Here is a 21709-nt window from a genome sequence, read left to right on the forward strand (position 1 = left end):
CACCCCTACCCGGCCCGGAGTCGTCCCGCGTGCGCCCCCTCCGCCCCCTCCCGCGGGTCCCTTCCCCCGCTCCGCGCGACCCCTCCCCCACCCCAAGCCCTTTCACCGCCTCGTCTCCTCCTGCCCCTAGCGGGCACTACGGCGCTGGGCCTCGTCACTGAGCTCTGGTATCTCAGGTGTCGGGGCCGGTGGGCGGCAGCAACCCGGACCCAGTGGCCGGCTTCATTAGCTGGTGCCGGCGGATGGGGCTGGAGCTGAGTCCCAAGGTGAGTGAATGGGTGGGCGGGCTGTGGATGGAGGAAGCGCGATGGGGCACGGGGCTACTTTGACCGGTCCCTCCCCTGCTCAGGTGGCAGTGAGCCGGCAGGGCACGGTGGCAGGCTACGGCCTGGTGGCCCGGGAAAGCGTGCAGCCCGGAGAGCAGCTGTTAGCGGTGCCGCGGGCCGCTCTCCTGTCACAGCACACCTGCTCAATCGGCGGCCTGCTAGAGCGAGGTGGGCATGCCGGCGGACCGGGGCACCGGGGTCGGGCCGCGGCGGGCCTCTCACCCCCGTGTCTTCCTCAGAGCGAGGCGCGCTGCAGAGCCAGTCCGGCTGGGTGCCGCTGCTGTTGGCCCTGCTCCATGAGCTGCAGGCCCCGGCCTCCCCTTGGAGCCCCTACTTTGCGCTCTGGCCCGAGCTAGGCCGCTTGGAGCACCCCATGTTCTGGTGAGCGCCGTGGAAAGGCTTGGGGAGTGCCCGCATCATAGCCTGCTCCCACCACCTTGCTCCGCGGACAGGGCCTCCAAGTACCAGTCCCGGTAGCGTGTGTGCAGGAACTTCGGTGGGGTGTCCCTGCAGGCCACAGGAGGAGCGCCGGCGCCTGCTGCAGGGCACAGGCGTACCTGAGGCGGTGGAGAAAGATTTGGCCAACATCCGCAGCGAGTACTATTCCATCGTGCTGCCCTTCATGGAAGCCCACCCTGATCTCTTCAGCCCCAGAGTTCGCTCTTTGGAACTCTACCACCAGCTCGTGGCCCTCGTAATGGCATATAGGTCAGTGAGTAGAGCCTTGGAGGACCAAACCCTTTTCCTTACAACTGTGTTGAGTGACAAGAGGGGGAAGAAGAGTGTACTGCACTCCCAGTTCTTCACTCAAGACTGGGTCTTAGCCAAGCTCTCTCTCTGGCAGTTTTCAGGAACCACTGGAGGAGGATGATGATGAAAAGGAGCCAAACTCACCTTTGATGGTGCCTGCTGCAGACATGCTAAACCACTTAGCCAATCACAATGCCAACCTAGAATATTCTGCAGTGAGTGGATCCCAACCAGTTCTTGTTCTTATGTGCACAGATTGAGCACTTCATTCAAACCAGTGTGTCATTGGGCTCCAGTCTTACTATGCTAAAAATGAGTAGGTGAAATTAGCTCCTCCTGTTTGTACTTTGAGTATGCATATTATGGTAAAATCGTTTGAACACAAAACATTTTAAAGCCTTCAAAGAAAGTTGTGCTCAGTCCTCATAAACTATAGTTACCATCATTTATTTGGTGCTAGAGGTTGGGTAGTCTGCATAGCCAGGTTTCGTTCCCCACTGGCTACTTTGTGCAGTGTCATAGGCCTGTGGACAGCCGCCTGGAACAGCTATCATTTCGCTTCTTTTGGGGAGGGAGGGGGAGAAGTGGGGATATTCATATCCTAGAAATCTAAGATGACCTCAGGGCTGTGTTTTTACCAGTTTTGTTTTATATGGAAAGTTGCAAGAAGAGATAGGTTTATGGGGTTAAAAATTAGTAAATATGGCTATTTCTAATCCTTGTCTCTATTTGCTTTTCCCTACTTTGGTCTGGGTTTAATTGTTCATTGTCAAAAGCTAGCAACTTTTCAAGTGCTGAAGATGACTGAGCAGAGATTCACCCGATAAAACATGAAGCTGACCTTTTTAAGTCAGCCTCACCCCTTTCATTGTACAGTACAGGGTCTAATAGGAGCTAAAGGTAGAATGTTGGTAGATATAGCATCAGTCCCATGGCTGAACTACACCTGCTGGAGACTCTTCCTAAGAGGGAAATAATCTTTATGGGGTGGCCTGGGAAGGGCATGGCCCCAGCTTCTCCATTTCACCCTAGAATTATCTTCGGATGGTGGCCACTCAGCCCATTCCTAAAGGCCATGAGATTTTCAACACTTACGGGCAAATGGCTAATTGGCAACTGATTCATATGTATGGTTTTGTCGAACCATATCCTGACAACACAAATGACACAGCTGACATTCAGATGGTGACAGTTCGTGAAGCAGCATTACAGGGTGAGTGTCTTGACTCAGTCTTTGACACTGGTGGCTATGTCTATTACCCGCCGCAGGTTATAATGGTTTTGCTAAAAGCAGTTGACTGGTTTTATAGACTAGGTGATAGCTTAAAGGAGAAATGAGCACTTGGGTATACTGAGACTTTTGTACTATCGCTTTATCTATAGGAACAAAAGTTGAAGCTGAAAGACTTCTACTATATGAGCGCTGGGATTTCTTATGCAAACTGGAGATGGTAGGGGAAGAGGGAGCCTTTGTGATTGGGCGGGAGGAGGTGCTGACTGAAGAGGAACTGACCATCACACTAAAGGTAAAGGGCTGAGAATGGCCATTTAATGCTAACAAATAGCTTAAGTATTTAGAGTGAAATAGCTACAAGATGAAAGGTGGGGTACAATGAGAGAACACTTTTAATAACTGCTGCTTAGATAGGTTGGGACTCCTGTAAATCAATTTTAGAAATACACAAGTAGTACACCCTGATTAAAGGGCCCCATGGTTGCTTCTAGGTACTATGCATGTCTGCTGATGAGTTCAGAAAGTTTAAAGACCAGGATGGATGGGGAAACGGTAAAAGGGAAGAAGACAGCCTGACAATTGCAAATATTCCCAAGCTAAAATCATCATGGAGACAGCTTCTTCGAGACAGTGTTCTGTTGACCCTGCAAACCTATGCTACAGACTTAAAATCTGAGCAAGATTTACTCAGTAGTAAGGAAATCTACGCCAAGCTCAGCTGGAGGGAACAGCAGGCCTTACAGGTTCGCTATGGTCAGAAGATGATTTTACATCAGTTGTTGCAACTGACAAGTTAGCAGGATGTCTATGGTCTGAAGGATCAGCAATAAGAACTTTATTCTAAGCTGATGTTCACTGATGCTTGAGAAGGAGGAAAATCTGGATTTTTGCTTTTCTTAATTAGATACCAAAAGGGAAAGTAGCAAAGATGTTGTGCTAGGATTAACTCTGAGGTAATGGTGAGGTGTTTGATTAGGAACAGCAGGCTTAAGAACATTTTAAAGCTATTTTGTTCTCTTCTGGATTTTTGCTTTTCTTAATTAGATACCAAAAGGGAAAGTAGCAAAGATGTTGTGCTAGAATTAACTCTGAGGTAATGGTGAGGTGTTTGATTAGGAACAGCAGGCTTAAGAACATTTTAAAGCTATTTTGTTCTCTGTCTTAACCAAAGCCAGCAGAAATATAGTAATAAATAGGCTGTCTTGTATTCTAGCATTTAATAACATGGACTTTGGAGGTGGACCTGGTTCAGCCTGGGGTCTATTTTGAGGAAGTCATTTAACCTTTTTCTTTCTTTTTTTTTTTTAAAGAGATTCCATTTCCTGTTATAGAGGATTTAATAAGCTATATGACTGGCACTTGGTTAGAGGGGTTGCTTTAATTCCCCCTTCAGTTATCTAATCAGCAGTCTGAAGTTTGTATAACTCACCCTTCAGGGAATAAACTGTAAGACGCCAAGGACATTCAAGTCCCACTCGTGTAAGACTTCAAGTATTTAATTTTGAACCATTTTGTTCTCTCTGGCCATAAAACTTGACAGTCATTAAGTGTAAATTTTAAGCGGGCTGAGTTTTAAATATATACCTATTCATTTTCTTTTAAAAATATCAAAACACCTTGGGGTAAAGGATATTAGAGAAACAGAGAAACATAGGCATTTTATAACTCAATTTAACCATAGAAACCTGACAATTTTCCATTGTTGGAAAGAAAACAGGAGAAAAAAACTGTACAAAAACAATTCCCATGTTTGTTTAAGCATGCCAGCTTAGAAGTGAGAAAGGTCTATCATTCCTCATTCAGCAAGAAGTTGTTGTTTCCCGATGGCCCCCTCTGCAAAGGCTGGGCTACGCACTTTGCTCCTCATCACCAGCACTGGCTGCTGCTACTGTGAAAGGCACAGTGGACTCACATGTGTGTCATGACTTTAATGTTTAACTACAGTATGCATCCACATTTAAGAAGTGGGAGAGCTAAAGCTCAGGAACTAGAAAGGCTACAAAATACAACATAGCAACCAATACATCTCCAAAACATTCGAAATCCTTACAAAAGGTGCTGTATTGGTCTTTTTAAAAAAAAACTTATTTGTTGTTCAACTCAGCCGATATGGCTGTTCAGTGGGATAAATGGGGGATGACAGTTCATATGATTTGGTTCCCTTTCCTTTCCCTACAATTTACAAGTATTAGGAGAGGGATGGGGGAGCTTTAGGCCTGGTCTGGTGTCCCCTATAGGGAGAGCTGACCTTGTCTCACAGGCACAGTGTATATATAAACAGTTAGTACAACTGTTGCTTTCCCTGCTGGCAGCTTTAGATAGAAGCAAAACAAAAACCCATGAGATCTCAACTGAGAGCCCTCCCCATGTTCCGTTGCACACTGAATTCTAGCACAACCACATTTTAAATAATTTAGTGATTTCCAAGGTCCCCTGTCCACATTTTTTTTAAAAAGTTGCACAGTATTTAAACTGGCTTTTTGCTGTTCTATGGGACACCAAGAATGTCAGAAGACATGGAGCTATGCCCTCAGAAAAGTGCATGGCTTCAGCTGTCTCTTACAAGGTACAAATTTATGTATTTACCTTGGACACATTTTGCACAAACCCAAGAAGTTCCAGACAAAGGTTTTTTCTCTTTCATATATTTACACAAGTTCAAAATGATATTCACAGCATCTTCTAAATTTTGGCCAAGAGTCAAAAAAATGCATTAAACTTTGGAACCCACATAGACAGGAGGCTGACCCAACCAGCAGTTGGGGCAGATACCCGAGAACCAAAGGGCTGGAAGGTCAGGAAGAGCTGAAAAGAATTCTTCAGTTTATCAACTTGGCGCAGTGGGATCTCCAGGCTGAAACCTTTGCAACGGAGCTGCAGTTCCATCTAACTGGCACCTGTCCCTTCCATTACTTGCTGAGCCTGCTTCTGCCCCATGCAGCACTGTGCAACCGACTGGAATAACCTGAAGAATGGAGACAGTTGCAAATTCATTTGTGAGAAAAGTTTAGGCCTAACAACACCTTGTATCTCTTGTTTTAGCTGTTCTTGCCATGTTAATCACCAACCCAAGCTGGAGAAAACAAATGATTCTCATTCCCCGAAAATTAAAATTGCTTTTAACTCACTTTTCAATTTCTGGGGCACAGTGTACAAACTCATGATTCCAGAACTTAAATGCTGGATTTTTAATCAGCTCAATGAAGGTAATAAGAAGACCCCAAGGATGTGGCCTATTTACAATCAACCGTTCCAAGAGAACCCTGGAGAAGGGGAGAGAGGGTTACTAGTTAATGCACAGAGAAACATGCAAATTCATGACCAATTCTCCACTACCTTTTTTCTGATTCTTCTCCCTGATTATTAAACCACGTGCAAAAGTTTTTACCTTTACTAAAGACAGGTAGATTATTCTTTATACTCTATACTCTATACAACACTCTTAGTGTAAATGGATTCTGGATAGGATACCTGGGTTTGAGTCTTGACTCTTTCTATTTACTAAACCCTAGAATACTATTAACATAAAGTAAGTGTAACAATATATATCTCAGAGCTGATCAGAATAAGATGGTGGGGAGAGAAGCCACATAAAGCCCACAGAGTACATGGCACAACGTAATCACTTCAAGAATGAACATCCAATGAAAATGAGGAACAGGAAACAAGAATTCTAACACTCAGTGCATATATAAGTTGGCAAAAAATTTTTGAATGGCAATAAGTATTGGCCTAAATATTCATATCCTTTCACCTAACAATTGTACTTCTAAATTTTCCCTAAGGCAATAATGAAACACAAGAACAGATTAAGTGCAAAAAGGCTTACTGCAGCTTTACATATGATCACAGAACTGGACATTATCACCTAAGCATTCAATAATAAAAGAGTAAATTTTGATATACAAACCTAAGGAATACCATATTTAGCACCACCACAAGTACTACTATTAGATGAATGGGAAGGTTTTAAAGTTTGGTCCAACTTTTAAAGTATACATCTCTCTGACCAGAATCTACCTATTTACTAATCTCCATTGCTATATACAGTCGAAACAATCTGCAACAGATTCCTAAGTATTGTTAGGAAAACACAAGTATGAAGGTCCTATTATTGCTCCAGCTTAAAGCCTTTCAACCCAGAGACAAGGAGGAAAAGTCCAAGATCCTTAATACAGTCTTTAATATGACCGCATGATTCAGGACTAGTTAAAAACAGCCACTCCACCTTCACAGAGAAACTCCTGACCAAATCACATCAAAATGTTGTGTGCCTTTTGTTGTAAACTACATTTCAGCAATAATTATGATTTATCATTCTCTACATGGGACTTTTTTGTGTCTATCAGACTAAATATTAGGCAGGCAGAAAGCATCTCCATTTTTTTCATAACTATATCCCACATGTAACACATCACGAAGCATCTTTTACATGTCCAATAAACACTGAATGCATGCAAAAAAAAAAAACCCCAAGAATTCAAAATGAGGGGGTAGGGGGCACTACTTTGAGGCATTTGAAAAAATAACCTCTCTCTTACCTTGTGATCTGTTCCTGGATAGCTTCAGTGTTGGCCTCTGCAAAAAGGTACAGCATGGTGCAGCTGAAGTAGTGAGTGTGGCTATTTGGGTACCGCAGCTGATTTGCAATTGCATTCAAGAAAAGATACCGACCTAGAAATTAAGAAAACTTGATTTTGGTGAGGTGAGGACTTGCGAATGGCCAACATGGGAAGACATTAGTTCTGACTCGCTAGGGTTTGGATTTCTGATAGAGGCTTTTAAATTATTCTTTGGTTTAAACTAGTGGTTCTCAGGATCCCAAAGTTTTTATTTCCGTGGGTTTTAATTCAGTATTTTCCATGAGGAATTAAAAATAAGATTTAAAGATACTGTCATTTAAAAAAACAGACCTGGGCCGGCCCATGGCTCACTCGGGAGAGTGCGGTGCTGATAACACCAGGGCCCCGGGTTCGGATCCCACATAGGGATGGCCGGTTCGCTCACTGGCTGAGCGTGGTGCTGACAACACCAAGTCAAGGGTGAAGATCCCCTTACCGGTCATCTTTAAAAAAAAAAAAAAAAAAATACTAAAATAAAATAAATTTTAAAAAACAGACCTACTAATATGTTAATATAAATAACAAAAAGCAAATGTCTTTTTACTATGAAAATAGTTTGACCTCACAGCCCCTCTAAAAGGGTCTTGGACCACCACCACCCCCAAGGGTTCTCAGACAGCACTTTGAGAACCACTAAACTATACTGGGATAAATTATTATCTTAGTTGGGTTTGGTTGTCTGCCTCTGCTTGATATTATTACTATCTATAAGACTATCACAGTGACCCTTAAGACTTCTTCCCTAAAGGCTGCCCTCTAATTGCTGAACTCTGGGTGTAGGGTATTCAATTTTGTTAAATTTTGATTTTAAGCTGTGTCAAATCCCTTCTACAAATAGGCATGCAGTATATATACCCAATATTAATTAGCCTCTCAAGAATCCATAGCAAAGTTAAAAGTAGGTATCCTTGTAAAGTATGTGTGTGCTAATATAAGCAGGACTATATAGGTAGTTGGCACCTAACTGGGGTCTCTATTATATAGGAATGAATATTGAGCATCTAAAGAAATAAAAGCTCAACCAGGAAAGAAGTGACCTGTAATACTGTGAACTTCTTGCAGAACAGAGATGTCCTATTCATTAATCTTTATACACCTAACATCTAACATGTTGCCTGGCAAACAGGTAAATGGCAGGCTGACAAAATGATGTAACATGAGCCTGTCTTTCACTACTAAAATGAACACTGGACACTAAAATACTGCAGTCACACACACCAAAATATTTACTAATATGACAGGATTTTGGATTATTCTTTCATTAATGCATTTCTGTGTTTTCTTCATTGAGCAGATAATATCCAAATTAAGGTAAAAAACCAGGCAGACCTACAAATATACTGACAAATCACTTCTCGATTGTGGCTTAAAGCATTTTTATATTTTTGTGATCTGAACTGTGGCAAAATGCACCAAGAACTTGACTCTTAAAACTGTGTGGCTTCACTCACCCTCAGTGTCCAAATCCACAGCCAGGTTCTGGAAGATGTCCATGTGTGCTGAGTGGGTGATGGTGCTCATTGAAGGTGTGCTGCCCTTGTTGTGGATGTGTGCAATAGCCTGAGTCCCTACGTAGAGCACCAGTGCATTGATGAGCTGGAGGTTGTAGCGATTGCCAGGCTCATTGGATACCTAAACAAGCAAAACAGAAAGCTTCCTTACTCCCACAGAGGACTGATTCTAGTACTAATAATTCTAAACCCTTCTTATGCCTCCACAGAAAGGCTAAATTGTTCTCAACATTCTTTGTGACTTAAATGACAGAAACTTGCTTGAGTTTGTGAGGTTATTTAACAAATACACAGCTGCCCCAATGGTGGCTGTGTCAACAGAAACATGATTTCCCTTGGGAAGCCAAAGCTTTAACATATCATCACTGTGCTCATGTCACAGCTCTAAAGTTTACAAAGTCAAAATATGTACTATCCCAATTATAATAAAGATTTGGAGAGGGAGAAAGTTGTGGCTGCATGGTGTGGAATGACTGGAACGATAGTACAACTTAAAGTTGTTCTATACAGCAAATTAAAACAATCCATTTATTTGGAAAAATCTTGGAGTACAAACAGGGAATGACAATCAGTAGTATAACAGAAAATCAAATGGTCCATTCCCTGGTTACCTCATCCAAAGCTGCAGCATGTGTCACTAATGAAATAAACTAGTAAAATATATTATCCAGGTAAGTTCACCCAACTGACAGAAATGACCATATGTTTTTAAATCTTTAAATCAAGTTAAAGAAAATAAATCCCAAATGGGCCATACATAGAATCATGCCTAAAAGTGCTTTCTATGAAAGACACATCTGAGAATATAACCCAACCCAATTAACCTGTAGGTTGCTGCGCAGATCAGACAGAAAAGTGACTGGCGATCGAGTTTTAAGATAGGAATCCAAATCCTTTTTAAACTGAGGTGGCATCACCCCAGTGAAATTGGTGAGAATCCGGGGTGCAATGTTAATTTCACTCAACATGTCCACCTGTCACAAATACAAGAATCACAAGCATTTGTAAGAGTTCACAGCAAATTTTATCAATGCTAGAAAGTAGTAGGATTGTTTTTCTAAAACTATACACATTACAAATGAAGAGTAGAGCTGCCACTTTTTATTACTTTAATCAATCTTTAATTAGAAGAACCTACATATAAAATGTAAGAATTTCTCATTCCATAATGTATTTCCTTTCTAAAATAAGGCAAAAATAGATCCCTTTTGTGAAGAGGTCTAGTGTGCACCATTTATCAATTTTTCTTGGACTTGGATTTAAAGAGTCCAGAATGAGATTCCTCACTCACGAAGAGCCCTATCTATGTCTTTAGAAGAAGGCCCAGCAGAACAAGAAAACATCACACTTACTACTTAAAAAAATGCATGTGAAATTTAAAGAGTAAAGAATACATAAAAAACTATAGTAAACATGTCAGGACAGTCTATGTCTTTAGAAGAAGGCCCAGCAGAACAAGAAAACATCACACTTACTACTTAAAAAAAATGCATGTGAAATTTAAAGAGTAAAGAATACATAAAAAACTATAGTAAACATGTCAGGACACTGGGTTTTAAGTGGTCCCTTCTCTCCTTTGCTTCAGCAATTTAATCAAAACCCAGTCAGCGATGGATTCAACCAACTGTGGATTTAAGTATCCAGGAGGGAAAAACAAAACCAGGGGGGAAAAAACATAAAAACAATAAAAAACTGAAAAACATAATTGAAATTAAATGAAATAAAAATATTAAAAATTAAACAATACGGTATAATGACATTTACATGGCATTTACATTTTATCTGCACTGTAAGTAATCTAGAGATGATTTAAAGTATATAAGAGTATGTGCCTAGTTTATATGCAAATATTATACCCTTTTATATAAGGGACTTGAGCATCTGCAGATTCTGGTATGGAGGGAGAAGGTCCTGGAACCAATCCCCCAAGGGACAACTATATAAGCACACACACATAAAACATCTATGAAATCTGGGCATAACTAAGGTCTGTTTGTTCTGCAGTTCTCTGCTACATGGGGCCACCCAGCAAATGACTGCCCAACACCTAGGCTGGGGTTCTATACATATAGCTAAATTTAATACCGAAATTAATGCAAAAAATAAAAACTAGAAAAATACTGTGAAACCAATACGTAGCAGGAGCAATAGCATACCCACATGATTGTTTCTTCCCCTCAAAAAGTATCCTTACCTAAAAAATAACGTGTATGTTGAGGAGAGGGAGGTTAAATAGCTTGTTTATAAGAGAAAGGGCTAAAAAAATTAAGACGTAACTTTTTCTTGAACTGTTTGGAACTTTACCTTCAGATTAGGAGTGAATGGGTCTGGGAGCCTCATGTTTCTTGGGAAGGCACTCAGGATCAAATTTCTTAACTGGATACAATTAGGTGGGATTACATCACAGAACCCATAATGGTAATCACAAAGGAACTCAGGGAAATCATGCAAAAGAACCAGCAGCACTCTTAAAGTGCCCTATTTTTAAAAAACAAAAAAAAAATTTCCACAGTAAGTAAGGAAAAGTAACATTTTTTCTATTATGAATGTAACTCGAGTAAAAAAAAAAAAAAGACAAAAAGTATACTTCAAGAATATAAAAACAAGGTTACAGGCTTTAATCAACACTAACAATATTATTACAGGTGATTTATCAAAATATTTACATTTAGAAATGAAAAACTAGACATCAGGAGTCATTACAGTCATAAATGAATATGCCAGAAGAAGCTGGACAAAATTTTAAAAAATACAATGATATGTTTATCTTCAGAAGCTAGAAAAAGAACTAATGGAAACCAAAGAAAGTAGAAGAAAAACAGCACATATCAATTAAAAATTATATAAAGCACTAAAAGGGGAAGGGGAAAAATCAAAGCTAAAAGCAGTTATTAGAAAAGATTAACAAAACTGATAAACTCTACAACACTGATGAAGAAAACAAAAAAATTACTAATATCAGGAATGAAAAAGGAACTATCACTACAGATCCTTCAGGCATGAAAAAACGGTTTAACAGGTAGTACGTAGAACACCTCAGCAACTTGAGACAAAGATCTTATACAAGTCACAAAAAGCAAACTTTAATAAAAATTTTTTAAAAAGATAATTTTGACTACAGTAATTTTTAAAGCTTGTTTTCCTCAAGACACCTTCCTTTAAGGGGGTGAAAAATCAAGCTGTGAGAGTGGGAGATAACCTGAATATACAGTTGGCCTTCCATGTCTGTGGGTTCCACATCCATGGATTCAACCAACTGTGGACTTAAACTATTTGGGGGGGAAAAAAACCCACAAAGTTCCAAAAAGCAAAACGTGAATTTGCCACATGTAGAATTTACATTGAATCCATGCAAATGAAGTGATGTGCAGCATTATATTAGGTATTATAAATAATCTAGAGATGATTTAAAGTATATGGGAGAATGGCCATAGGTTCTATGTAAATACTACACACCATTTTGTATCAGGGACTTGAGCATTCGAAGACTTTGGTATCCGTGGGGGTGCTGGAATCAATCCCCTCCCCCCAATACTGAGGGATGACTATATATCAAAGAGCTTATGTCCAGAAGATATGAAGAACTCCTATTTAAAAAATAAGAAAAATGCTAACAATCCAAAAGAAATATGCAAAAAGACTGGAAGAGGAACATCAGAAAGGGGGATATCCAAATGGCCAGACTACACATGAAAACCTCACTAAGAAATCATCAAGGAAATGCATATTAAATCCACATTGAGATCCTACTGCACAACTGCCAAAAAGACTAAAATGAAAAACAGGCAATATCAGGTATGGCAAGGATGTGGAAAAACAATACCTCTGATGTGCTACTGGTACAGACACTTTGTAAAACTGGAGTATGTACTAAAGTTGAACATATGATCTGGGTGCTGGTTATATAAGTATGTTTGATTTTTGCACTTTTCTGAAGGTACATTATAATTTAAAAGCTTAATAAATAAAAACAAAAAGCCTCATATTTGTAGCTGAAAGTGAGTTTTTAGTTCTGGACATTAATTTATATATTCAAATTAATTACCTTGTAGAGGATTTGCATAGGTTTGGTGAGTTCCACATTTCTAAGGAAAGGAGCTAAATATTTGAATAAATCAATCAGTAGCTGTGCATACATAGGCCACCCCTGAAAGAAAGAAATGTACATGAGTCATAATTATACTCAGCTGTCGTTTGGCCACCAAGAATTGTCCAAGCAACTACACTGGGACTTCATGATTATCTTCTTCTTACTAATATAAGTAGAGAATACTAACATAAGCACCTCTCCTAAAAAAGGACCAAGTAATTATGAAGACAGTGGGAAATGATACTTGAAACAAACTTGCTCCAGAGATTTCAGGACAATGGTCCTTGTGCCTGTAGCAAAATTAAAAAAGGGAAAGGAAGAAAACTTGAAATTTCAAACAGAACACAAAACACTCAGCCAGCTGATAAACTGACAACTAGTTGTCTGTTTCCTTAACTCCTTTTAATTAAGTCCTGGGTCTCAACCATTTCTTTTCCCATCCCCACTTCCTGGCAAATAACCTCCTCAAGTTTACAAAAGGAATCCTCTATTTTCAGCCAAACTTGACCTGCTCACTGTCAACCATATCAATAATATTCATCCTTGGATAATTTTATTCAATATGTTGTGTTCCATCCTACTGGAATGGAATGCTTTTCCACCAAACAAAACCAACTTCATTTAAGGGTTATTTCACCACTTTTTTTTTTTTTCCAAGTTCACTTCACACAGTAGTCACATTTTCTTCTGATCTAAAGGGCCAAACAAGGGGGTACTTTCTGCAGTACTCATTTGCCATTTAATTGCAAGGTGGAACAGAAACTTCTCATGTTAACTGTGTTGTATTCCTAATTAAACTAAGAACTCTTTAACAGAACTTGATCATAATCCTTCAAATAAAATAGTCCAGTGGTCCTCAAAATTAAGTACAACACCTTTTCAGCATTTAGAGTGAAAACTGGCAAAACTAGCAAGCTCTGGAGCCTCATTACCCAGAGATTTATTCAGATAACTAAGGAGGCACTCAAGGATTTCAACTTAAAACCTTAACTGACTAGCATGTAAAACAAATCATTCTTGTGTATAAAGCAGCAAAACACTGAAACACAAAAAAACCTTAAGAGATTGGCACAGGTGGCCCACAACAGAGTTGAAGAAAGAACACCCTAAATCACTGAGGAATGGCTTTCAGGCAGAGGCAGTTATGTACGTGGGTAAACCTCTCTCCATGTCTTGACTCAACACTAAATAGAAGAATTCCCAGCTAAGCTTGGAAGAAGTATAATTACTACTAAATGACTAATAGAAATCTACAGGTGTGCTAATAGGCCCTAGGTAGTTACAGTCTTCATCTGTAGGAGATAAACTGCAGCCACACCTTCTGCTGTGGCGTATGTGCCAGCATTCTTGCAATAAATATCCGATGGGAGATCAGTTCAAGCCAGGCATACACAAAGCCAGGAGCTTTGGTAGGCCTCAAGATGTGGAATGTATTGCTGGAAGAAGAAAAACCTTAGTCAGAAGCACAGTCCAGCTTAAATATGTGAACAACACATGAATGTAAGCAATGTGCAATTGTCTCATAAATCAACATGCCTCAATCCACAAGAGTTCTACCCTAAACCAGCAACCCTTAACAGGGAACCCCTATTAAGCCCAAGAATACACACCAGAAAGCTGTAAGTGTCTGGAAATTAATGGTTTCCAACACATGCTCAGGTGCATTGAGTTCCAAGAGCAGCATGATAAATATTCGATGGTACGGAAGCTGCTGAAATTCACTTTGCCGAACATCGTGATCCTGCAGGAGAACTCCCACTACTATACCAAGGACCTATATAGAACACAGATTAGAGCTTGTAAGCCATATAGATAACTCACTAGCCACTTTCAAATCATGCTTTCTTCAGCCCCAAATTAAAAGAAAGGATATATACCATTTGAATACAAAATTATATGCATGCAGCTAAAGAGGCCACAAATTGGTTTAATTTGGCCTGCAGTGTTTTTTTGTGTGTGTCTGTATTTTTAATTTCAATATCCTAGAACCACAAATATCCTCCACAAATGCCCACTGGTTTTTCTAAAGCTCCAGAAATAAGCATGGCCCCTCAAATTTCAACATGTTAACACAATGTAATTCTTCTGGTTGGACATGAAATTGACAAGTGGCAAATGGTTTATACTTTCTTGGCATTTAGTAGTGGAGGCCAGGGAAGGTATTAGGCTGCAGAAATATCTCATTCAAAGAATTGTCCTGCACTCCACTTGATTTGCCCACTGGACAGTGAGGAACATGAAGAACCTATTTGTAGTTTATCAATACCAAAATCTAAGTCCATTTTCACATATGTTTACACTATTTTAATATTCAAATTTCCAAGACCCCCACTGTGTAAATCAAGTCAATGACTAAATGTCACTCATGGTATTTGATTTGCCAGTCTGTTAGTGGACATGTCTCGCCACACATTCATAGTTATTCTGTGTATAGAGGCAAATCCCAAACTACCTAAACCTTCTATTGTAGTCATTACCAAGCATTAACATACTGGAATACATTATGATTTTTTTTAAAAATTTCAGTTAAGGCACTATACTCATACTAAAATCTGATGGGTACCTAAACCTTCTATTGTAGTCATTACCAAGCATTAACATACTGGAATACATTATGATTTTTTAAAAAAATTTCAGTTAAGGCACTATACTCATACTAAAATCTGATGGGTATTGTTTACATATTATCTATGAATTTAATTTCAGGACAGAAAAAGGATGTTACAGAATGTTTGGGGGGAAAGATTAGGCTCAACAGGTTGAGAACCACTAATGCATACTCAAGTGTACCAAGACTAAAGGCAAGAAAGGATTCCAGACCTTGTTCAGCAGATTAATCTTTGTGACAGTGTTGGTGGCCTCCCCTGAGTGCTTCACTAGAAGTGCAATGAGTCGGACAAAGGCATCCAGGTTGTGGTAGCACTTGGCTCGGATCATGGTGGGATTAGCAGCAGGATTGTGCTGCTGCTCAGCCTGAGCACGATAACTGATTTCAACACACATTTCAGTACATAGACGAAAGAACCTTGTTATGAGGTCATCAGTCTTCAGTATTCCTTGTTGGTGCATCTACCATGGGAACAAAAAATAAAGAGACACAATGAGACAATACACATAAACAAACTTTGTATATTTTAATTTTCATGCTTAATTTTCATGTTCTTTCATTTGTTCCTACTGTCACATTTCTAATTCTTACTTTATAAATAAAAGTGTCATTAGGAGAATTACTTCCCCATTAAGGAACCATGACAGAACTCTTACAGTTTTAAGTTTAATGGAGTATAGAGAAGATGGAAATTGACAGGTAATATCATGGCAATTGTGAACAGTAGAAAACTGCCAAATAATTTGAAAAATGAACTATGCAAATTTCCATCCTAGGAAACCAGAAAAAGAAGAGCAAACTTAGAGTAAGAAAAGGGAGGAAATAATAAAGAGAAAAGCTTAAATTCATGAAATTGAAAACAAATTAACAACAGAGAAAAACAGCAAAGCCAAAAGTTAGTTCTTTGAAAAATCTCAGTACAATCAATAAACTTCTATCCATATTAATCAAGATAGAAAGTGGTAAGACAGACCAATATAAGGAAAGAGAGAACAGCACTACAGATCCTAGAAACATTAAAAAGATAATAAGAAATACTGTAAAAAATATTTTGCCAGTAAATTGATCACTTAGATGAAATGGACAAATTCATTGAAAGACCAGAGCTCATTTAAGAAGAAATAGGTAACCTTAATACCTCCAAATCTATTAAAGCAATTGACCTTTTAGTTAAAACACTTCCCATAAGGAAAATTTGTGACTACATGGCTCACGTGAGTTTGGTGAAATCAACCAGACTTTTAAGGAAGAAGCATACCAATTCTATACCAGCTCTTCCAGAAGACACAAGAGGAAGGAGTACTTCCCAACTCATTTTATGAAGCCAGTATCACCCTGACACCAAAACCAGACAGGCCAATATCCCATAAGAACAGATGTGAAAATCCTTAGCAAAATATTAACAACTCAAATCCGGCAATACAGAAAAGGAGCCCACCCGGAACCCACATCTTGATTTCCGTATACCATCCTCAAACAAAAGGAACCAGGCCTTCCTGGAGAAATAGCAGATTCTACAGCTGGGACGAGGACAACGCAAGATGAGCTTGGAGCACCTTGCAGCACCAGAAAGTGAGGAAGTACTCAAAACAAACAGAAAAACAAACACAAAAAACAAAACACAAAAGAAAAAGTACCCCCCCCCCCCAAAAAAAGTGACAGTGAAATAAGCATTGAGGCTGCAGAGAAAGGAGAAGGTCAACACTTACTAAACAAAGAAACCAAGGCCAGAAAGAAAACCTGAAGGTTATCTTGGAATTTTGAAAACAGTTTAACTGTCCCTTGATAATTAATAAAAGAGCTAAATGTGGTAGGACTATGCAGGACTAGCCAAGACAGAAGGTCAGCAAAGGGACTTTTATACTGCAATCTGAAACAAACAAGAGGGGAAGGAGTGAGGACCGACTATGAGCAAGAGAGCACAAGAAGAAAAGGCATTCTCAAAAGGATACAAAAGGGAACAGGAAAGTATAATACATGATCTCTCTCAAGAGAAATGGAGAGAAGTGAGAGCAGTAAGTCAACAGGAAGAGCTGAGACAGGTGCCACATCCATACCCATGAAATAGCAATGATCACAAAAACCAATTGATTCAGATTTCTTCCATCCAAATCAGAAATCAAACTATGTATACACAGTAACAGCTTTTCAATAGGGTATTATTTTGTAAATCCCTGGAATCTTTTAGATTTGAGAAATTTACTTCGTAGGATTTACTAAGTAACATTCATCTTGAAAAGTAAATCCAATTTCTAACAACTTCTAAAATTCAAATCAGCTCTTCCACATTTAGTTGTCTTTTATTTGAAAATAGACCTAATCTGTATTCTTTCCTTGGCGACATATCTAAGTTTTGGTTTCAGTTTGAAGAAATATAATGGTCAATCTGCATAAATAAGCAGACAGCTAACCCTGAACAAACAGTACAACAATTCTACTAAAGAAATTCTAAGGCCAGTTCAGGAAAAGTACCACTCTTGCCAAATTTATATTATAATTAGGATACACTGACAAGTGGACTTATTCCTTCACAGTCACTGAAAGCAGCCAGTGATGATCAAAAACAGAATGCTAAATGGTAATATGTCTGTTTTACATATTTTTTCTGCTCATCCTACTCACAAATATAAGTATTCCTACCAAATCTGATACTTAAGCTAGGGACTTGGTCCCTAACACTTTAACTCAAAGTTCCAATTTACATCAAATTTAATGAAAAGAAATACTGCAAACTACTTTCTGAAAGAACACGTTACTGTGTTTAGGTAGATAAGCTACTTAAATTAGAAAATACAATAAAATGCTCTACATTTAAATATTTTATTTAAGTTTTGGGGGTTTTTTAATCTTATTTTTTTTAAACATGAGTTATTAAGAAAACTTTACATATTTATTGGCCCATAATTTTCGTAATTTTATTAGCTTGATAATCAACAGTGACATGTAGAAGTCTCATTATTCATTATCTGACTTTCTGTACTCTGTAGCTGTGATAACCAAAATGGAATAAATAGAACTAAAGGGGGTGGAGAATGTTGACTTTACTGCTTAATGATCAATTATTAGGAAACAAATAGGCTGTTATCAATTTAACAGAGCACGATGATGACATTTTGGCTTGCATGAGTATGGAGGTAACTATATGACCACAAGTACATAATACTGAACTTTATTTAATATTGGAGGCACCACACCCTACTTATGTTGAATAAAAAGCACCTTTCTTTCCAAAAGCTCTACCTGTCCAACAAACGCAGAGAAAGCTTTGGTACTGTCACGGCCAGCTGCTGCTGAATGGTAGAGATTCACCCATTCCCTCAGAAGATACTCTGCCTTCTCCCTCAGGCCTGGAGGGTCATCGTACTCTGAGGCTTGAGAGATCCCAGAATGCATCATAAAGTTAGGGCCTCCATGAGCACGATCAATCATTGCTTCATAGTTGGATCGCACTACTTCCATCAGCTGAGGCAATCTAGTACAATAAATCCAGAGTGAAAATCAGTCTACTCATGGTTGTGATTTCAGACATACAGCTGGACAAACTGCTCATTTATTAGAAATCACAAGAATGATGATCATTTCATTTCACCATTTCCATATTTAAGCAAAACTATCCTTGGTCTTTTCATATCTCCTTACTTTTGAGGATGTAATATGCAAGTAACTGATCTCAGGTAAGCTACTTCCTGACAAAAAAAGGTGTCCATTCACGTGGAGCTGATGTTCAGAGTAGACAAATATTCACTGCTTGCCTGCTATGTGCCATGCCTTCTTTATGTTTATCTCTTAATTGTCAACAGTTCTTTGTGAAATTATTTCCATTTTATATAAGAAACATGCTTAGGGCTGGTAAGTCAACTTGTTTAAAATCAGAGACCTTTAAAGTGGTAAAGCCAGGGATTAAACAGAGGACTCTGACACCAAGTCTAGTACTGTACGTACTGCTCTACACCAAGAAAGCTTGGCAGTTAGTAAGCTTTCATACTTCAAGGGACAGTACCTTTAAAGTGGTAAAGCCAGGGATTAAACAGAGGACTCTGACACCAAGTCTAGTACTGTACATACTGCTCTACACCAAGAAAGCTTGGCAATTAGTAAGCTTTCATACTTCAAGGGACAGTATCAAGCTTAACTAAAGCTTCACATATGCTGTAGGTAAAGCAGTTACAAGTAATGTTAGTAAGTCTGCACACTCATTTCTAAAGCTCTTTCTTAGGAAACTGCTGAATGCACACGGATCCTAGCACATTTCATCCTCACCCTTCTGGAGCGTTGCCTCTGGAATGAGCATTAATCCTCATGAGGGTTTCAATGGTGTGGAACAGATCTGCCTCAGTAACATGGGCAACACTTCTTTCATCCACCAGCAGGATTTTTACCAATTGCATAGCAAATGCCACAGCCATGTAGTTTAAACCATTCTCCATTGACTGGCAACACAGAAGATACAATGTAAGAGAAAGCACTTAGAGCAAACACACTTTCTGAGTCACTCTGTCTGTTCAAGTAAATTCTTTCCATACCTGAGCCAGGTGAAGATCGTACTGCTGCATATTAACCAAATGATTGCGAATCAGCAACTCCACAGCCTCCACGTTATATTTATATTCATCCCGACATTCAATTAGGCACCTAGAAAAAGTCAGTATTCCTTTATTCATATAGGCTTAACCATACTCTCTCAGGTAAAATAAAGAATATATTTCATTCAACGGAAATTTGCTCCAAATTAACAATGTCTTGAGAGTCAACTGCAAATCAGTTCCCAAATTTCGAAACAGGTTACTGAAATTTCAAAACAGTACTGAAGCAGGATAGATACCCCTGGGTTAAGCCCAATCCAGTGTTAAGACAGCCTAGTCTTTGCTTCCAAGCTTACCAAAGAGAGGATTTTTCTATTTAAGACTTTAAAATACCTATATATGAATGCCACTGCTGTGAAATCATTGGAACCTTTTAAAACAATGACCTACAATTTATTCCCCAAAACAAGGTATTGGTTATCTATATCCATCATGGGTAGGTGAAGACCAGATGGAAAAAGGACAACCCATTTAACAATTCTCACTTCTTAGAATCAGTTAAGTCCAAATGTCTCATTTACCTTCTAGAAAAAAGGGACAGGGCCACATATGTCAAAAAGCAGTATAATAATTACTACTCTTCTAAGATGGCTACTGACCTTGTAATCTGTTTGTTGCACCATGGAGACCCATATGCCCGGCCATCCTGCAAAGCTTTTAGGACCAAGAGGTGGCACTCCCTGTATCGCAGCAGTAAGTCAGCATCAGCACCACTTGTAGCATCTAATAAGCCCTCTACAGCCTATGGAAGAAAAAGTGTTCGGAACCATGGAAAATAGCCCAACTATCAAAGCCAGAAACCAAGCCTCAATGCAAACTACGACATACCTTCTAAACCCTCATAGCTGTTCTCTCCACTCTACAAATATCCTATTCAGTTGCCTGATACACACACCAAATTTAATCTAGATTAGGTTCATTCTGTGTTCTTCATTGTCATAAAAGGTTCTGCTGTCCCTACATAGTCAAAATCCAAGGCTTCCCCACCTACCTTGACCCATTACCCAAACATTTGGGTCAATCTGTCCCTCAAAATCTAAAGGACTATCTTTTAAAGTTTCTTCAATAATTATTTTTCCTTAAGGAAAGGTTTTCTGGAAATATAAAGATTTCCCATTTTATCATTTGAAACTGCCATGACTATATTCTACTCTGGAAAATCACCTACTTATATAATAGAACTTGATATATATTAGTTTTTTAAATCTTAAGTCTGAGGGTTGCGATCCGTTGCCGGTCATGAAAAAAGACAAAAAGGAAAAAAAAAAAAAGTTGCTGTGTAGATTCCTCTAATTAGGCCAAACACTAAAGTTAAATCAACCTCATGGATTTAAAATTAAAAATCTCTTGTATGCCATACTGATCTGATACAAAGAATATCTATTAACTGAACAACTGTGGGGTTTTTTCCCCCTATAACTTAAACTCCCAGGAAGCAATGGATAAATTGACAAAAACATGCAAATTGAATTGTGTAACACTCAATTTAATCAAAGCAAGTACTTACCTTCATGGGCTGAGCTAAAAATCCTGTGGGCTGACTTAAGTCATTTGTAGGCAAGAAGCCAGGCACATTGCGTGCAAACTCTTCATAAACAGCCAGCTGCTTTGGGTCCACACCACCAACCTTGGAAGAAGAAAACCTATTTTGACAGGATCCACTCCACAATCAAAGGAAAGCTTTTTTTGAAAGTGGTAAGTTGGGGGCTGGCTGGTTAGCTCAGCTTGTTAGAGTGTGGTGCTGAAAACATCAGGATACAGGGTTCAATCCCTGTACCAGCCAGCCACCAAAAAAAAAAAAGTGCAAAGTTTACATGAGGGCAAACACAGGGGTTCTGAGAAAGGACTGGGGCCGGCCCGGTGGCGCACTGGATAGTGCGCTGCTTGGGAAGTGCGGCGGTGCTCCCGCCCAAGGGTTCGGATCCCACATACAGACCGGTTCCCGCTCACTGGCTGAGCGAGGCACGGGAGCAACACCGAGGGTT

The 21709-nt window shown here is 39.3% G+C and overlaps 2 protein-coding genes across 2 annotated transcripts in view; one reads left to right on the plus strand and one right to left on the minus strand.

Moving 5' to 3' along the window:
* Positions 1-182: 182 nt before the first annotated feature.
* Positions 183-3188, plus strand: SETD6 (SET domain containing 6). Its single transcript, XM_008575061.1, is given in 8 exon segments — positions 183-273; positions 276-494; positions 566-707; positions 840-1034; positions 1171-1291; positions 2109-2289; positions 2460-2602; positions 2802-3188. Coding segments are annotated over 8 exon segments (1338 nt in total). The 5' UTR covers positions 183-242; the 3' UTR covers positions 3108-3188.
* Positions 3189-4223: 1035 nt separating this feature from the next.
* CNOT1 (CCR4-NOT transcription complex, subunit 1) overlaps positions 4224-21709 on the minus strand; it is a 42490-nt gene continuing 25004 nt past the window's right edge. The window contains exons 18-32 of the mRNA XM_008575191.1: positions 21232-21351; positions 20324-20466; positions 19665-19773; positions 19402-19571; positions 18382-18613; positions 15354-15602; positions 14144-14307; positions 13852-13969; positions 12489-12590; positions 10748-10921; positions 9268-9417; positions 8384-8564; positions 6852-6984; positions 5439-5573; positions 4224-5275 (exon numbers count right to left, since the gene is read on the minus strand). Of these exons, the coding sequence (XP_008573413.1) occupies positions 5197-5275; positions 5439-5573; positions 6852-6984; positions 8384-8564; positions 9268-9417; positions 10748-10921; positions 12489-12590; positions 13852-13969; positions 14144-14307; positions 15354-15602; positions 18382-18613; positions 19402-19571; positions 19665-19773; positions 20324-20466; positions 21232-21351 (2259 nt within the window). The 3' untranslated portion in view covers positions 4224-5196. The remainder of the gene's footprint in view (positions 5276-5438; positions 5574-6851; positions 6985-8383; positions 8565-9267; positions 9418-10747; positions 10922-12488; positions 12591-13851; positions 13970-14143; positions 14308-15353; positions 15603-18381; positions 18614-19401; positions 19572-19664; positions 19774-20323; positions 20467-21231; positions 21352-21709) is intronic.

The sequence above is a fragment of the Galeopterus variegatus genome, unplaced genomic scaffold, assembly GCF_000696425.1.
Source record: "Galeopterus variegatus unplaced genomic scaffold, G_variegatus-3.0.2 Scaffold58, whole genome shotgun sequence".
Classification (NCBI taxonomy): Eukaryota; Metazoa; Chordata; class Mammalia; order Dermoptera; family Cynocephalidae; genus Galeopterus; species Galeopterus variegatus.